Source organism: Cervus canadensis, chromosome 3 (assembly GCF_019320065.1).
Source record: "Cervus canadensis isolate Bull #8, Minnesota chromosome 3, ASM1932006v1, whole genome shotgun sequence".
In the NCBI taxonomy this organism is placed as follows: Eukaryota; Metazoa; Chordata; class Mammalia; order Artiodactyla; family Cervidae; genus Cervus; species Cervus canadensis.
Window position 1 is genome coordinate 90,784,021 of NC_057388.1, and position 18,397 is coordinate 90,802,417.

The 18,397-nt window shown below is 52.0% G+C and overlaps 1 protein-coding gene across 1 annotated transcript in view; it reads right to left on the minus strand.

Annotated features, from left to right (window-relative positions):
• Window positions 1–18,397, minus strand: part of PLXNA4 (plexin A4) — a 471,238-nt gene that overhangs the window by 21,351 nt on the left and 431,490 nt on the right. The window contains exons 25-28 of the mRNA XM_043463742.1: window positions 14,969–15,128; window positions 2,314–2,417; window positions 1,707–1,806; window positions 174–364 (exon numbers count right to left, since the gene is read on the minus strand). Coding sequence (XP_043319677.1) covers window positions 174–364; window positions 1,707–1,806; window positions 2,314–2,417; window positions 14,969–15,128 — 555 coding nt within the window. The remainder of the gene's footprint in view (window positions 1–173; window positions 365–1,706; window positions 1,807–2,313; window positions 2,418–14,968; window positions 15,129–18,397) is intronic.

Consider the following 18,397-nt stretch of genomic DNA (forward strand, 5'->3'; position numbering starts at 1 on the left):
GCTGATGAGCAGGGCCTGCATGGATGGATGACTGGGGTGGCGGGGGTGGGGGTGGGGGCACACCAGCACGGATGCTAGGTATTTGCCAGCTTGCCAGCTCTGACATTTCTGTGGGGTGATGATGCCCCAACCCATAACCCACCCACACCCGCACCCTGGCTGATGTCCTGTACCTTAGTGGCCAGCAGTCGTGTCAGATAGATTTCAGACACCATCTTGCTCCCCCGGTCCCCCTCCTTCTGGTCCCCGTGCTCATGGTTCTTCACCAGGTGCCACATCTTGACTCCACTCTCCAGGTCGGGGGTGATCATTGGTGTGCGTGAACGGAGGCTGTCAGGGCTGCCCGTGTACCGGATCATATTTTCTGCCAATGCAAGGACCCCATGGGGGTAAGGCCACCCAGCCTTCCAGCCTATTGCTCATGGCACAGCTCGGCTCCAGCTGAGGCCAGCTCTGATCCTTCTCGCCTTTGGAGGCACTTCTGTATGTTCCTGAAACTGGAACATCTTTCCCACCGCCTCCAGGAAATTCTCTGTGTCTTGTCCACCCAATTGGATTCCCTTCCCTCTTGTACTTGCATCTCTCCAGCCCTTATGATTCAATTTGTAAAAAATACAAGCTTGTCTCTTTTTGTATTTTCCTTGTAAGAGCTCTCAAGTCTCAGGATGTGTTCTGTGTTGCCAAGTAAGTACCAATGAAAGAGCTCGGGGCACTGGGGGTGGGGGACCTTCCCCTGTCGTGTCAGTGGTAAAGAACCCACCTGCCAATGCTGGAGATGCAGGTTCTATCCCTGGATGGATCAAGAAGATTCCCTGGAGGAGGGTATAGCAACATACTCCAGTATTCTTACCTGGAGAAGCCCGTGGACAGAGGAGCCTGGCCAGTTACAGTCCATAGGGTTGTAAAGAGTCAGACATGACTGAAGCGACTTAGCATGCACTCATGAAAGAGCTGGGAGCCTGTTTCCCTTAATCGGTGACTAACCAGCTGAGTGATTGCCCTGTCACTTGTGTACCTTCACCTGCATCTCTCGCTTGGACCATTTATTTGCTGCAATGCGAGGTGTAGTGAGATGAGTCCCAAGCAGGAAAAGAAGAGGCAGGTCCCACTGTGTCCGGGCACCATTGTGTGTTGTCTTCTATTTATTTCCCAGAACCATCTCATGAAGCTGGTAGCTTTTGCAGCCAGTTTTGCTGGTAAGAAGGCACCAGGGCATCCAGCCTACATCCGGCGCCCTTCTCCCCACCCCGAGGAGCAGAGACCTGGGTCTGTACCTTCCCTCAACTGCTTCATAGTGTGTGACCTTTACACGTCATTTAGCCTCTGTGCATTGGAGTTATAATTTGCTAATCTGCATAATAGGGGGAAATAATAATTATTTAATTCACTGATTATTATGAACCTGATGTTTGATAATGAGTTATCACAAATGTGGAAGCATCTTAGAGACTGTAGGATGCTCAGGAAGGTTAGACTTTCTTCTTGTTTCCAGGGACGAAGCTCCTGCTCCTGGATCAGAGTCCCTGCCCAGAGCCAGGAGCTTTTTTTTGGGTCCAGTGTTCTTTTCCAGGGGCCAGCCTGCCTGACTGCCCCCATCCCTCCCTGCTCCCCATCCCTGGACCCACTATCTTCCAGCAGTGCTGCCATGGTGACCACACCTGCTCAGGGGGTATCCTTTCTTCCCCAGAAAGGTTTGATGAACTCACCGTATTTACTGGCTGAGGTCCTGGAGACAGTGGAGTTGTTCACTGCATTGTACGCTGTCACTTGCTTGGACACTAAGGCTACCACAGAACCATCTGGCACCTACCGGGGAAAGGCAGGTAAGGGCCTGGGCACAGAAGCTCTGCCACCCAATCAGGATGAACGTGGTCCTTGGGGACAATCAGGGCCTCACCGACAACCAGGGGATGGAGGAGGCTGTCAGTTTTCCTTTGATGAAACAGGACAGATCTGAATATAGAACTGTAGTCCATGGTGGGGCTCACTCTTGGAGTGACTCAGGCAAGACCCTCTCACCAGTACCCTCTGTCCTTATGTTTCCCTGGAAGAGCACCCAGCCTTAAACTCCAGGGCTTACCTAAGAAAGGGTTTTGTTCAGGGTCTGTGCCCATGCCCTGCAGGAAACACACACCCAGCATGCTATCTCCAAGAAGGTTAGGGTGTCCTGGGGGGCCACGTTTTCCCTGGGTTGCTAAGGGCACACAAAGGGCTTGGTAAGAGCCTCGGGATGACCCTGCTATTCACAGATGGAGACTCACAGGGACCTGGCTGCCTAGCTTGCTAGCCCCTCCCTGTCCATGGTCCTCTTACCTGGTAATGTGCCAGGGTGTTGAGTCTCTTCCAGTCGTTCTCGATCTTGGTGGTGATGTCTTCATCCTGCAGGATCATCCTCGCCCCGCTTCCTTGTCTCCACTCTGTAGGGGGAGCAGTTCCATCTCAGACAGGTCCTTGGACCCCTCCCATGGGATCTTGAGGACCCCTGTGCAGGCAAGCGCATGGCACCACTTTAGGGTGCATCCGAAGACGGACAGGTGCTCGCAGACACTCCCAGAGGAGGGGTGCAGAAGTTCTCAGCACAGGGGGACCCTGATTCCCAGGTCTGGTTCTCATCCCAACAAACTACGTGATAGACACTGGAATAACGTCACCTCCACTGCCCACTTGTTCCTGGTGGGCGGCCACATCGGCAAGAAGTCAATGCTTATTAAGTGAATGAAGAAGGCAGGGGGCTTCCCTGGTGGCTCAATGGTAAAGAATCATCCTGCCAAAGCAGAAGACACGGGTTTGACCCCTGATGTGGGAAGATCTCACCCTGCTGTGGAACAGTTAAGCACAGTACACCACAACTACTGAGCCTGTGCCCTAGAGTCCAGAAACTGCAAATTCTGAGCCCACATGCCACAACAAATCCTAGAGCCTGTGCTCGGCAACAGGAGAAGCCACTGCAATGAGAAACCTCTGCACTGCAACTAGAGAAAGCCCACACAACAATGAAGACCCAGCACAGCCAAAAATAAGTATTAAAAAAAGGCAAGTGAAACACTTAAGAACATACTAAGCAAATGCAAGGTGGCATCACCGCTGTCCTGTACTCTTTGCTTCACTGTGAGGTCTTGGAGTGAATGAGACCAAGACTGCAAATTCCATCACTGGGCACCCTCTTTCTATTCCAGGGGTGCAACTTGGACCCAAAAGCCAGCAGGTGGGCCAGTCTTGGCAGAGAGATTGAGTAAAAGTACATGGAGGGGCCAGCAAAACCTATCCTCACGCCCAAGAACAGCCACAAAGTCGATGTGGCGAATAGCATCTTAGTGATCTATCCAACACCTAATTTTCTCTGATGCCATAAGTGTACGCTTACCTCCCACCTTATCCTCATGGGTCCCAGACACCTACAACACACGGGTTCGCTGATGGATCCCACATGAGGGAACGGGAGACTGTTTCTCATCCCCCAAACCCTCACCACCACACGTGGTACAAATCACAAGGAGATGGGGACACGCACATTCCTGTCCTGAAAAGTTAGCACATGGAGACCCAGGTGCACGCCAGACACATGCCGTGCACAAACGCATCCACATCCACACACGCACACACGCTCACATGCTCACACGCTCACACGCACACACCAGAAAGGAAAATGGCCTTTTCAATTCAAATACAACATATGTGCCTGCCAGGAAGCCAGGGATCTGGTTTCCAAGCAGCCATGACCCCACTCGGCGCCTCACAGATGCTGAGATTCTGAAACGGGTGAGAGCTCCGGGGTTTTGTGGCGTGCGAGTGGGGGCAGGTGTGAGTTACCCATAGTCCTGGTCTAACCTCGCCTTGGACTTTTTACTCTGGCTCTGCAGACACACATTTTGGCTTCCCTCCTCTGTTCCCTCCTGTCTAGGCTGAGGGACCATGACTGATTCCTTCCTGCCTTGTGGGCGTGGCCAGTGCTACAGACGAGAATCAGGCCTAGGAAGGGAGCTGCCTGCCTTTAGCAGGAACAGAGATGTTCCTAATAGCCACGTTCGTGCCTCTAGCTCCCGGGCTTGTCTGCTGCCTGGTTTAGAGCTTCTTGTAGCAACGGGATGTCCCAGGAATGAAAACGTGAGGGTGCCATGTGGGTTCACTGGAGCAGACGAGCCTCCAGAAGTCTCTGGGGACCACCTGTCACTTAGTGCTGTTGATGGCATGGCTGGACTCGATCGTGGTGGTGAGGGTCTGGGGGCAGGTGGGGTGGTATATAAAAGGGGAGATGCCCCACCAGGGCACCTGGTCAGCAGCATTTTGTTAGCTTGTTGTCATGTTGTCTGTTGTAGGTTTTTTTGTTTTGAATTTTATGCAGGTAGGTATGGGTGCATGGTTTTTTTTTTAAGTCTTTTTTTTTTTTTTTTCATTTCTTTTTATTAGTTGGAGGCTAATTACTTTACAGTGGTTTTTGCCATACATTGACATGAATCAGCCATGGATTTACATGTGTTCCCCATCCTGATCCCCCCTCCCGCCTCCCTCCCCGTCCGATCCCTCTGGGTCTTCCCAGTGCACCAGCCCTGTGGGTGCAGGTGTTTTTTACCTGCATGTTTTTTGAGTGGTTGCAGTGGCGTGCTGCAGTCCATAGGGTCGCAAAGAGTCAGACAGGACTGAGCGACCGAACTGAACTGAAGACCAGCCTGGGCCAAGGATAAGGCAGGGGCACGCATTGTCCCAGTTGCACAAAGATAATTGGCCCTGAATGATAAAGCCTCATGGGTCTCCCCTCTTGCCTTGTGAACGGTGCCAGGCCATTAAGTCAGAGGAGAACACATGGGTGGGGGCCCGGAAGGCAGGCAGTGCTCTGCATGCCCCATATGGGAGCCAGAGGAGGAACAGGGGCCCAGCTCTGGACACGAAGTCTCCTGGCCAGGCCCGAGGGAGGAGGACTGCGCTTCACTGAAGAGGCCGTGGGGCTGGCCAGGATTAAGTGCGGAAGGTACCCACCAAAGGCCAGCATGCTGGGGTGCACTGGCTCCCTTGCCGATGGCTCTGTAGCACCTCTCAGGGGGATGTGAACAAACCAAGCCACCTGGGGGACCGAGCAGTGACAGCTGGTGACTTAATTCTGGAGCCGGACGCAGAACTCCTCGCTATACAACTGCCCTGGCGTTGCGCAGTGCGCAGCCTGTGTGGCCCTCTGCAGCAGCCCTGGATCTGAATTGTGTCCAGCAATTATGTAAGCAAATCAAAGTCAGTCCGCCTCTCTGCCCTCAACTGGAAAAAATGTAGGGCAGAGTGTGGCCATCCTCCCCCGCCCAGGGCAGCCAAGGGATGATGGCTTGTCCTTGGGAGTACAAAACTGATGCCGCCAGATGCCCACCAGCAGGGCTAGCCCAGCACCTGGGACACAGTCAGTACCTGATGAGGATTTATTACATGAATAATACATAAGTGAAAAGATGAAATAGATGAATAGATGAAAGAGGAGAAAGAGTAAGTGAGTGAGTAACGGTGGCTTATTTTCCAAGCAGTGAAAGGATTTTCTGCCCGTGGGTTGCTGCTCCACGGTGGGCAGACAGCAAGCTACAGTACCAGGTCAACTGTGAGCCGAGCTGTTAGAACCTGGGACAAAGGAAGAGCTGACCTCCAGAAGCTCAGCTGGGCACATTCACCGCCAAAGTGAAAGTTCTCCGGAATGATTATCACTCGTTCTTCCAGTTTTACAACTGGGAAATTAAAGAAGAAGGTTGGGAAGGCAGACCTGGAGGTCATTGCAACTTGGAGCTCTGTAGCGTGGTGCCTACCATGTGTGTGAGCCACTCAAGTGTTGGGAGTGTGGACGGTGATGGCTGGACTGGAACCTGGGCTGTGGCCACACTGGGATGCTGGTGGGTAGCTGCCTCCCCTCTACTCCAGACTCTGAGCTCCAGGAATCCCAGTGGGACCCAGCACTTCCACCTCCACAAAATCAAGTCCATGTGGATGGGGTTACATGCCTTACACACTGGCTGAGGCTTGTGGTCAGTGATGACATGCAGTGGGCAGGAGGATGGTCACGGGCAGCAGGAAGCCTGCTCATCACTGATGTCAGTGCTTAGTCACAGTGCTTAGACACTGTCAGAAGAGGTGTCCTGTCCGTTGGCCCTGCCAGCCTGGACCCTGCATCTGGTGGGGTGCCAGCGGGCAGCAGGAAGGCAATGACTATTGCCTTTTTGGCAATTATCTCAAAAAGTTAAGAATGTTCCTCCAAATGCCAATATGATTATAGAAATCTGGAGAACACTTAGTCCTGCTTTCACATCTCTCGAGTGAAGTGTCAGTTGCTCAGTCGTGTCCGACCTCTTTGTGACCCCATGGACTGTAGCCCACCAGGCTTCTCTGTCCGTGGAATTCTCCAGGCAAGAATACTGGAGTGGGTAGCCAGTCCCTTCTCCAGGAGATCCCGACCAAGGGATTGAAGCTAGGTCTCCTGCACTGCAGGCAGACTCTTTACCATTTGAGCCACGACGGAAGCTCTCTTAGATCTCTCAAGTCTGTTCTTTTATTCTTCTCCTACAGGAAAGATGCTATGTGGTTTTCCCCCCCGAAATATCAGAAAGGTGAAAAAGTGAAAACCTCTGTCCCATCTCCAAACCAATCCTGAAGAATGAACCCCAGAAATATGGGAGCCTGGTGTTGGCAGCTCCATCCTGGGACACGCAGGAAAGAGGAAAGCCCGTGGGTGGCCTGCCCAGCTGACCCGGAATGGAAGAGTGTGGATGCAACATGAGGGCAGGGAGTCCCTGGCACCAAGTGACATAAGTGGGCTAAACCCATCCCTCAAACTCACTCTTCTCTGCCCAGGGTCCTTAAGCTCACCTGTGGCCTGAACACATGTCATTTCCATGTCACTCTTTTTCTTCCTTTCCTGAAACCCCATATCCAAACCAGTTGGGGCCTCTCTTTCCCCAGGCTCACCATGGGGTATCTCAAGAAAATCAAACAGGGTAGGCTCCTCTTTCTGGAATGCTCCTGTGCTCCTTCCAGACCTGCTCTTGACAGAGGTGGGGGCCGTGGAGCTCACACTGGGACCAGGAACAGCCAAGGTCAAAGATCAAAGCTGCTGGCTTCCCTCTGTCCCAGGAAGAGTCCAGCCCACAAACTGCATGGCTAGCTTCATGAACCCTCATCCCTACCCAGTGGTAGGGAGCCTCAAGGGCGGGCTGGGCCAGTTGAGGGCAAGGCAGACCTGCAGTCTTCAGGTCTGGTGTCCTTGGCAGTGTGGGCGGCTGGTCAGGTCACGAGGCCCCCGAAAAAGGTCATATCTAATTTTGTGCTCTGGGTACTTCTGCATATTCAACATAGGCTTAGTCCTAGTAACAGTAATGGAAATCAACAGAATCCAGGTCTCCTCATCCCAGGTTCAGCATTCTTTCCACCAAATAGGCTCCTTCTGTCTTGCCTATGAAAACAGCACTAAAAATATCTCTCTTTTGTGTCCACACCTTGCTGTGTACCAGGTGACCCCGTTAGAACAGCCGAGGGGCAAAGTGACAGCTGGGCCAATGGCCAGCGTCCTCTGGATGAATGCCTAGCTGCCCAAGGGGCACAGTGAGACTGGAAAATGCCTCAAGGCACCAAATGATGTGAGCTCAGTGATGGACCCAGTGAATCCCGAGACAGGGACTCCTCACCATGCCCACACTGGACCAGGTCATCTCCCTGCTCCCCCCGGACTAGGACACAGGAGGCATCTCCTATGGCCACCATGGTGAGAATCCACACCCAGAAAGTGTTAGAGCTGTAGCCTCACTCACTCAAAACTGAGTGCCCACGGTGTGCTTGGCACTGTGCTGGCAGGGCATCACACAGGTAAGCAAGAAAACTTCCTAACATGAAAGCCCTGACCCCTGAAGGCCTCTGTGTGGAAGGCTATGCCGGAAAACAAAGGTGCACAGGACCGGGTGATCAGACCCAGAAGAGGGAGTGGGTAGAGGGGTATTGGGGGCCAGGGAGGTGTTCTGGTCCACAGGTGCCACTTCTGTGACATTTCTAGGGATCCATGAGGATGAGTCCTTATGGGAAGGAAGGAAGTTCGGAACTGAGTTAAGAAAGGTCTGGAATACCATTACCTTACTAATATCTTAGCCTGGTGTCTAAGGCATCTAGGGTTGAGCTGGAAAACCAGAGATGGGGGTGGATGAAAGGGGGGGGGCCCTGCCCAAGAAGGGGAGGACCTGGCCAAAGGCGGGGGTGGGGTGGGGTGGGATGCTCAAGAGATAGGATGTTACCTGGAGGTTCTTGGAGAAGAAGGGGTGGGAGCAGCATGGGTCTGGAGGAATAGTGGGGAGCTGAGGTGTAGAGGAAGGAGGGGTTTATCTGCAGGCCAACCCTGGAGGAAACACTGAAACACTGGCACCCAGTATATAACTGGTCTGGCTCCTGGAAGGTCCCCCACCCACCAGCAGGTATCACTCGGAGAGGGAAACCCCCTGGAAGCATGATCCCCTCACTAGCTCAGGGCCTCATGGCATGCATGCAGACAGGTGCACACACATGCATGCATAGTCACACATATGTACACATGCACGCACATACACACTCACACAGGTACCTCATTTCACCCCCTAAGGCTCTGCAGCCACCAAACTCTGCCTGCCCCAGCCCCCAGTCCCGTCTTTGCATCAGCCTCTCTCCTCAGAGCCATTACAGGAAGCTTTAGGAGAGGGTGAGCTGGAGGGATGAAGGAGGTGCCCAGCAGGCTGGTTAGAACTGGCTGAGTCAACCCTTCTGATCCACAGGGAACCAACTTCAGAACTAGCTGCCTGCACTCCCACCCCAGGCTGCCTTTCTTCCCTGCTGGGTGCTGAGCAGGGTCTCAGCAAGCACACATGCCAGCCTGCCCAGGTTCCTCTCTACCTCCCAAACCAGGGTCCCGAGCAGAAGGCTGGAGGAGGAGACACAACTCTCCTGCCGCACACCTGTCTGCAGGTGAGCCCCAAGGAGAACACCTGGCAGGGAGCCCGGATGCCCCCGGCACCCAGCCACTCCGAACTGTGCGAGGGAGCAGCTTCGGGGAAGAGGTGGGGGAAAGGCCAGAACAGAATCAGTATCAACGCAAATAGTTGGGAAATTGACTCAGGAATTGGGGAGGGGAGCATCTAAATATGATTTGCTAAAAGAGGAATCATTTTATGGGGAGAGCAAGTTCTAAAATATAAAATAAGTGAACTAGGAAATGTGGTGTTTAAAAGAAGAAATCCCTAAATCGAACAGTGCCGTCTACTGTCAAGCCCTAGGTCCTTGCAAACTGTAAAGTGCTGTGCACCAGCTCGTTGTCGCTTTGGGGAAGTCTGGAGAGCTAAGGGAAAAAGCGGGATGGACTCTGCTTCTCGGTTTAAGAGAGGTGAGCTAGAGCTTAATGGATATTCTTGAAGATGGAATAATATGGAGGCTCTGGTGGTGCTCCAGGGTGCTGTGTCAAAAAAGAGTTAAGAGGCAAGGGATGGGCGGCTGGAAGGAGGAAGGTGACACAGGCAGGAAAGGTGACCCAGGTATTCATATGCACATCACCGAGGGAAAAATGCTGGCTCTGACCTCTTCACAGCTCTGCCTGCAGCCCCCTGCCCTACTCCAGGCTCCAAGCACAAAGGACAGACACATTCACAATCCAATTTGTTACACTTCCACCTTCCAGGGAGAGAAGGAGGTGAAATAAAAAAGAAAAAAAAATCCCATTATCTTTATCTGTCCTTCCCATCAGGTGCAGCAAAAAATGCAAACTGGGGCGACAGCTGCTGTGAACTCTTTATATTTCACTCAGAAGATAGTGTATCTTTTTGTTGCATACAGGAATTACTTATTTGAAAAAATATACCCTTTCAGACAGAAGGGGTGGCGGAGTTCTGGGGCTATTGATGGGGCATTTGCATTAAACCAGAGGAATTGGGAGGTCATGGCCTGTGGAGGAGCTTGTGTGGGAAGGGAGTGGTTGTTCTCTTCACTTTCTGCTGTGTGACCAGGGCCCAGGCTCTGTGCCTCTCTGAGCTACAGAGTCTCCTCCTGTGCAGTGGAACAGAATGGCATCAATTATGTCCTCTGGGGAATGAACAGAGGAGACAAGAGTCCCTTGGCTCAGAAAGAGCAGTGTCCAGCCTCCTGCTACTGTGCGAAGAAGTGAGGAACTCCTAGCCGTGTGGCTCCCTCTGTACCAGGCATTTCCCCAGGGCAGGCTCTTATGATACATTGGTTGAGGAGTTTGGGGGTGTAACAGGGTTGTGATTTGTTTAGTCGCTCAGTTGTGTCCGACTCTGTGACTCCATGGATGGTAGCTCACCAGGATCCTCTGTCCATGGGATTTCCCAGCAAGAATACTGGAGCAGGTTGCCATGACCCTCTCCAGGAGATCTCCCCGACCCAGGGATCCTACATTGGCAGGCAGATTCTTTATCACTGAGCCACCACTTAAGTCTGGTATAAGGGAGTACCTATAATACCTGTGGGTGGAAAGGGGCATCAACTTGACAAAGATGGCCTCACATATAACAAAGCAGGGAGCCCTAGCACTGTGCTTTCAAAGCTCCCAAGGCCCACTTGCCCCAGCATAGTCCTTAACTTCTGCCCTGGGGATATCTTCCCTTCCCTAGATTCTAAGAGACTGAAAGAAAGCAGGTTCTGTGTCCTTTGCTTCGATTCTTACAATGGTTAGTTCTATCATATGTCAACTTGTCTGGGCCACAGTACCCACCCAGATAGCTGGTCAAAAATTATTCTGGATGTTTCTGTGAGGGTGTTTTTGGATGACATTAATATTTAAATTGGTTGGCTTTGAGTAAAGCAAATTGCCCTCCATAATGTAGGTGGACCTCTTCTAATTAGGTGAAGGGCTGAGTAGAAGAAAAGATTGACCTCCCCTGAGCAGGGGGGAATTCTGCAGCAGATGCCTTTGGACTTGAACTGTAACATGGCTCTTCTCTGGGTCTCCAGCCTGCTGGCCTTCCCTATATATTTTGGACTTACCAGCCTTCACGCTAGACACTGAATGTTTGTATCCCCCCAGAATTCATATGTTGACTCCTAACCCTCAATGAGATAGCATTTAGAGTGGGGCCTTTGCAGGGTGCCTGAGGTCATAAGGGTGGAGCCCTCATGAATGGGATTAGTGCCCTTGTAAAGAGGATCCCAGAATGCTCCCTGGAGAAGAAAATGGCAACCCACTCCAGTACTCTTGCCTGGAAAATCCCATGAACAGAGGAGCCTGGTGGGCTACAGTTCACGGGGCTACAAAGAGTTGGACATGATTGAGCAACTGAACACATGTTTTCTTGCCTACTTTCTGTCACATATAGTCCTAATAAGAGGATGGCCATCTATGAACCAGGAAGTGGGTTCTCACTGGACACTAAATCTTCTGACCCCTTGATCTTGGACTTCTCAGCTGCCGGAATTGTGATAAATTATTTTCTGTTGTTTATAAGCCAAGCAGGCTATGGTATTCCATTATGGCAGCCCAAACAGATTCCTCCTTGTCCTTTATTAATGAAATCCTCCATAACTGCAGGAACCAATTCCTTCAAATAAGCTTTCTCTATATAAACATATCCCATCCCATTGGTTCTGTTTTTCTGGAGAATGCTGGCTAATACAGTTCCCCATCTTGGCTCCTCAATGCCTGGAGAAGCTGGTGGAATGGGCAGGGTAGGAGAGCTTCAGTCCCAGGAACAATGAACAGAAGCATTGGAAATGGGGGACTAGGCCAGGCCAGGCACCACAGTGATGATGAAAGGCAGGGGGAAGGGGTTGGGGCTGGATGTACTTAGCGTAATTACAGAGGTGGTTTACAATGTCTTTGCTTCCTTCTAAGCTGGCCTGGGACAGATGTCCATGCCTTGCCAGGAGGGGGAAGGCAGCCTTTGCCCAATGCCCTCAGCTATGGAAAGAGGTGGCATGGAGGGAAATGAAGTGGAGGGGTATGCTCGGCTGTCTGGCCTCCAATGCATGTGGCTCACAGTCTTCTCTATGCCTACATGCTATGTGTCACTTTGTTGCTGTTGTTGTTTAGTTGTCCAGTTGTGTCCAACTCTTTGTGACCCCATGGATTGGGATTTTCCAGGCAAGAATACTGGAAAGGGTTGCCATTTCCTTTTCCCAGGGGATCTTCCCAACCCAGGGATTGCACTCACGTCTCCTGCCTGCATCTCCTGCATAGCAGGCAGATTCTTTACTGCTGAGCCACTGGGGAAGCCCATGTGTCCCTCTGGCACAGATGAAGTTTTGGTAACAGTCTCACCTTATATTTGTAAACTGCTTTCAGGCTTTCAAAGCACTTTCACCTACACAGTGGGAAAAACTTGCCTTGCCTCTCTCTCCCCATGGGGGCCATGCAACTGAGTGGAAGCAAATCTTGTGGAAGAAGCATTTGGGTTTCTGAGGAGGCCCTATTTTCTTTGTTATGGAATCTGGCTTTGGTAGAAAGAAGACCAAAGTTGTGGGGATGGCTCCAGACCCTGCACTTAATAGAAAAGAAGGAAATTCCTCAGAAGAGCATCCATCATGGGAGGCCTTTGTAAGAAGTTCAATATGACACCACTTCCCCAGGAGGATGAGGCCCCAGATGCTCAAACTGTCTCCTTCCTTTGGTTTCTCCCCTTTACCCTGCCTGCTGTGAGGCCTCATCCATCCAGTGATGATGCATCCTCCCCAGCAGCTCCTGTGTGAGAAAGATGGCTCCTTTGCCCTCTTGGGACCCGGCGAGCACCATACCCCTAGTCTGAACAGCCTCTAGCTTGAGAGAGTAGCAACTCTTGGGTGGGCCCTGTTTGCTGCACAGCCCTCAGACTTCCTTCACTCATAGTGGATGGCAGGAAGTGGACAACAGGAAGTGGATGGCAGGAAGTGGATAGCAGGAAGTAGATAGCAGGAAGTGGATGGCAGGAAGTGGCCATGGCTGCTTTGGATACTGCTGCCTCCACTCCAGAGTCATTACATCCTTTAATTAACAATCTGCTTTGCTAGACTTGCACCCAACAAGTGTTCGAAAGTTAAAGCAGCCCTTCCCCTTCCTAAGCTCTGGGTGTGTGGCTTCCAGGTGGGGACGGTTGATCCTGAGCAATATCTACCTACCAGCCATGACATGGTCTCTCTCCCCCATGGGAGGTCAGCCCATTCCCAAGCACCAGAAGTACATCGTTCTATACGTACCCACCCACTGAGCTCTTGCCATGTTCTAAACTAAGGCACAAGCTTTTGAAACTCACCTTCCAGCATGAAGATAAAGGTTCTTATAATAGTTCCTCCTCTTGGTCCTGCTAGGCCAGGGCTCTCCTGGCCTAGCATATCGTAGATAAGGACTTTGACAAGCCATGGCTCTCACAGATGAATAAAAGGCATGGTAAATACTACCTGGTGACCCTAGTGAACTCAATTCTCCCTGGCAGACCTATTGATCAGCCCACTTAATTGCTTGGGGGTAGGGACATGGGGGTCTTCCTTCCCTGGCACTATCTTCTCTCCCACTGGTTCTATAACTGAGCCATTGACTCCATCAGTCTGTGAGATCTTCCTGGCAGCAGATTCCGCCCCCCACCACAGACACAAATGGCCACTCCAACTCTAGGGACCAGCGCTGGGGACACACTTTCCTGGTACCCTATACTCTGAAGATCTCACAGATGCTTCCTCCTTGTCCCAGAAACAACATACACAGAGACAGTTCCAAAGGGAAGGGAAGAATGTGCTCGGTCAGTCTCTTCTCTCTGGGCTGCCAAGCTTCAGGCACAGGGCCAAACACATCCTGCCAAGAGCCAACCAAGAGGAGAGGTGGAGCGGGGAAGGGAAGCAGTAAGAATTGAGGTGAGTGAACTTCCTGATCCTGAGTCTTTAGGCATCAGAATTTGGGGAGTGGGGTGGATGGCGAGGCAGTGGGAGGGCATGAAAATTCCCCATGGATATTAGAAAATAGCACAGATGCCCATCTGCCTTGGATGGCTTAGCTGAAGCCAGCTTAGAGGCCAGATGGATGCATTAGGGGCCTCTGGAGGTCTTCCCTCTATGTTGCCATGAATTTCCAGATTCAACCATGTACACACATAGACACCTTTCCCTCCATGCCCAGGATCAACAAACAGACACATACCATTTCCTCACCAGTATTATCTTCATCATCAGTAATATTAGTGGCCAATACTTCCTGGGAGGTACTATGGACCAGGCAGTGCATTAAAAGCTTCTATATGTATTCTCTCTTTTCATTCTTACAGTGAGGCAGGCACTAGTATTTATCTCCATTTTATAGGCAAGGAAACTAAGGGACAGAAAGGTTAAGTAACTAGACCAAGGTTACACAGAACTCAATGGAACCAGGATCCAAACTCAGGCAGGTGTGATGCTGATCCATGATGCCAAACTGCCTCTCTTCAGCCCTGGCCTCTTTGGAGTCTGGGGCTTCCCACTAGGATTTCCCCAGGTCACTGAGTGTCTTATTAAACACTCAGGCAAGCTGTAACTGGATCTAAGTTCAGCTGGCCCTAAGTGGCAAGCCCTTGTTTATATAGGCTCTGCGATCTATTCATGGAACATTCAAATAAAATGTCACCCTGCTCCACGGTAGGCTGTCATATCTCATTTTTCTCTATCCTTCCTCCATCACTGACCCAGATCCCTCCTGTTTTTGGTAGTCAGCAAAAATTAGAGGCACAGCACAGAGGCAAAGGGAAAGGCCTGGGGGCACAGAGAAGGTGGTGGCAAGACCTTGGGCCACGCGGATTCAGGCTAAATCTTTGCTGCAGACATGACACCTCCACTGCCACCCCTCCGCTGCTCGAAAGACCCCAGAGGCAGTCAGATCGCCAGTAGACTGTGGTCCCCTCTCTGCTTATTTCTCACTAAGTGGCCATGAAGAGGCAGCCCCTGGGCTCCCGGGGGCCGTGCATACCTGCTCCGTGCGCCCTGACTCCACTGGTGGGTAGGAGGGGCTTCTGACCAGTCACAGTACAGCCTCCTGGGTGGGCTGCTTACTCACCTAGGTCCATGTCTGCAGCTTTGGGCCGGTGGGAGCAGGGTACGTTCTTGAAGATGGCGTCCAGAATCTTCTCCTTGACCTGAGTAATTGTGTCGCAGTTGAGTATCTTCACTGGGACCTCGGGACTGTTGGCGTTGTCGGGGTTGACACAGCTCAGGACCTGATGGGGCGGGGAGAGGAGGCGCGTGGGGAAGGCAGCATGGAGGGCCCCGGGATCGCCAGCAGCAGCCTGAGGTCCTCTCCTGAAGGGCTCCCATCTCTGCGGGTTGGACTGGAGTAGGGTAGGGTGACCCCAGCTAAGCCCTCGTCCCTTCCCATCCCCGCAAGCAACAGGAAGGTACCATGGCTTCTGTGTCACTGCAAGAGTAGGAGCTGTGTATTTGATTCCTCATCACAACAGACTCCATTAAAACCCTGAGTTATCAAAGGGAGCGATGTCTGAGCAGGAGGAGGCAGCGAGGGGCAATGTGTCAGAATGGACACTACTGCATGCCCCACTGTCTCACACACATGCACTAGGCACCATCTCCACGTACACCCAGACCCTTACCCACCTCTGAGACCCCTGCCCCATCCCAGTGTGTCAGTCTGTCTTTCTGGTCACTCTGTCTCTCACACTCTAATGGGAAGCTGGCTCCTTTCTCCAAAGATTTCATATGCTTGGATTTTTGTGTGGGTTCCAGGCTGATTGGAGGTTGGAGAATCTGTAAGAAGCTTAATGTGATCTTTAAAAAATAAAAAGATGCCCTCTAAAACCTGTAGGTTCAGGCCACCCGCAAGCCCATCATGGCCCCAAACCTGAAACCTGGAGTTGGGGGCGGAGGCCACTCTGGCTCAGGACCTCAAGTTCTCTTTTTGGAACTAGTCGGGTAAGTCAAGACTCTGTCTAAATCACCAAGCTATACTTTTTCTTTTAAAATGTTCTGGACCGTTTCTAACAGCTTTGCATCTCTTGCTGTTCTCAGCGTGGGCTCTCTCTACATGGTGAGACTGTGGAATCCTTGGTGGTGGGTGGGTGGGGGGACCAGAGCTGGTCGGGCTGGGTGTTGTGGGTCACAGATGCTGTCAAGTTGCCATTCCGGGCTCCCGCACCCTCTGGCTGACCCTGCGCCCTGCGCCCTCTCTGCGTTTCCTCCTCAGAACTTTCACTGCATCACCACCACACCCCCACCCACAACCATTTCCCAACTGCATGTCTGGTTCACAGATTCAGACAACGGCCTTCCTCCCCCCACCCCCTCCTGCTCCATGTGGCGGCAATCAGAGCCCTGGCCCCCGGACGCCTGCCTTTCATTAGCGACCAGACTGCTGTGAGCTCAAACCAGAACATGCTTATTCCATTAAGAAGAAGAAAACCTCCTAAATCTATAAAACCAAACTCTCACCCTCAAAATGTCTTAAATTGAAAACAACGGTGGAAGGAACTCGGGACCATGCACCCCCAACTGCTTGCACTCTCCAAACCACGCCCTTCCAAGAGCCTTCTGGGCCCCCCTCCGGGCCTCCTCAGTGGTCAAGCACAGCCTGGCCATCTGTGCTGCTCTGTACTGCCCTGGGCTCCTGTGCTTTGGGCCACTTGGGAGGGGGGAAGTTGATCTCCCCAGGCAACATCACAGCTTTATCCGGGCTGCGAGATCACGAGGCAGAGGCTGCCACCTGAGTTTGCCTCCCCTCCCGCCCCCATCTCAACATTTCTGCTTGCCCCTCGAGTTCATGGTGGCCCCACGGAAACAGCTTTGTGGAGTGCTTCAGGGCATCTGGAGAGGCAGTAGTGGTCCCATCAAGGGACAGAGTTCCCAGTCATAGGCTAAGCCCCAGCTCCCCCAGAAGTTCCCTTCCCCATGCCCATGCCTCTGGGCTATTTCAGAGCAAACTGCCTGGGGTTTGTTCTGCTAGGTCATTGCTTCTCAAACATTCCTGTGACTAGGATCACTAAAATGGTTATAAAGTATTAGTTGCTCAGTCGTATCTGACTCTTTACGACCCCATGGGCTGTAGCCCACCAGGCTCTTCTGCCCATGGAATTCTCCGCGCCAGAAAACTGGAGTGGGTAGCTGTTTCTTTCTCCAGGAGATCTTCCTGACCCGGGGATCAAACCCGGGTCTCCTGCATTGCAGGCAGATTCTTTACCATCTGACCCACCTGGGAAGCCCACATTACTAAAGGGTTCTGTTAAAATGCAGATTCTGACTTGGGAGGTGGAGGACTGGGCCTAAGACTCTGCTTTCAGGCAGGCTCCCAGGTGAGCACCCAGTACTCTAGCAGGCTCCCAGCTAGGCCCTTGGGCACTCCCAGCAGCAGGGTCCTAGGCATGCTAGTCTAAATTCAATCTAATTCATCACTCAGCACAGAGGAGGTGCACCTGACTGTCAAGTGACGCCTGCCGAGCCTCTCGGCACCTGTTTCACTCCCGCCCAGCATGAGATTACCACCAGTTGGCCCACAGTGCCCTGGGCTCCTCCAGCCATGCTGAATTCTAGGATGTCCTGGACTTTATTTGACCCCTTCATCTCAATTCTCAGGTCAGCCCTGTCTGCTGCTCACACACTTTCTTCCTGACCCCTCCTCACCAATGACCAGGCTGCTTCCCCTTCCACAGGAGGGGGTTTCCTCTCACAGGCCTGAGGGTGGCTATTAAATGTCCCAGCAGCCATTTTTTTCCCTCTGGGCAAGGCAGTGGTAATTTCCTTCCCCTTCTCTCACGGTGCCTCTTCCCCAAGTATTTCTACCTCAGCGGATGCGCTTCCCTGACCCACTCCAATTTCCTCACAATCTCTTGAAGTCAAGTCATCTGCAACCAAGCTGGTTGTGCTAACAATAGTTTGGCCTCTGGTATAAAGGATGCTGCAATTTGGGGACACAGTGTTATTGCAACTCATTGTGTTGGCTTCAATATTGGGGAACTGCTGATGAGATGGGAAAAAAAGGCAGCTGAGAGGGAGAGACCAGGCAGGAGACATTTCAACAGTAGTTTTTTTAGCTCATTAAGAAATCTATTCACATCTCTCTTTTTGGAAGTTTTTTTTTTTTTCTCTTTTCCCTTTCTCATATTAATCAGAGACTCTAACTCTCCCCTGGAGCCCACCACGACAGCAAGGAAGCTGGGCCCTCACTCAGACATGGCTGCCTCGAAGCCTTGTCAGCTGAGCTAATCCTGGCAGATTCATTGAGATGCCTGCTGGGATCCCCAGGGCCCTCTGAGGATGGAGTGGAACAGGTGCATCATGGTTGCAACACTTCCAGCCAGCAGGACCAGCTGCGTTCAGAATGGCCGAGAGATCTCCCCAGCTGGCCTCGGGGTCTGGGATTCATCCTTGGCTCAGGGCTTCTGCCCAGTTCTGCCTTGCCTCAGGCTGTTGTGTATCTCATCTCCTGATAAGTGCATTTTAAACTCATCTATTCTCTGTCCTTCTTTATGGTCCAACTGGA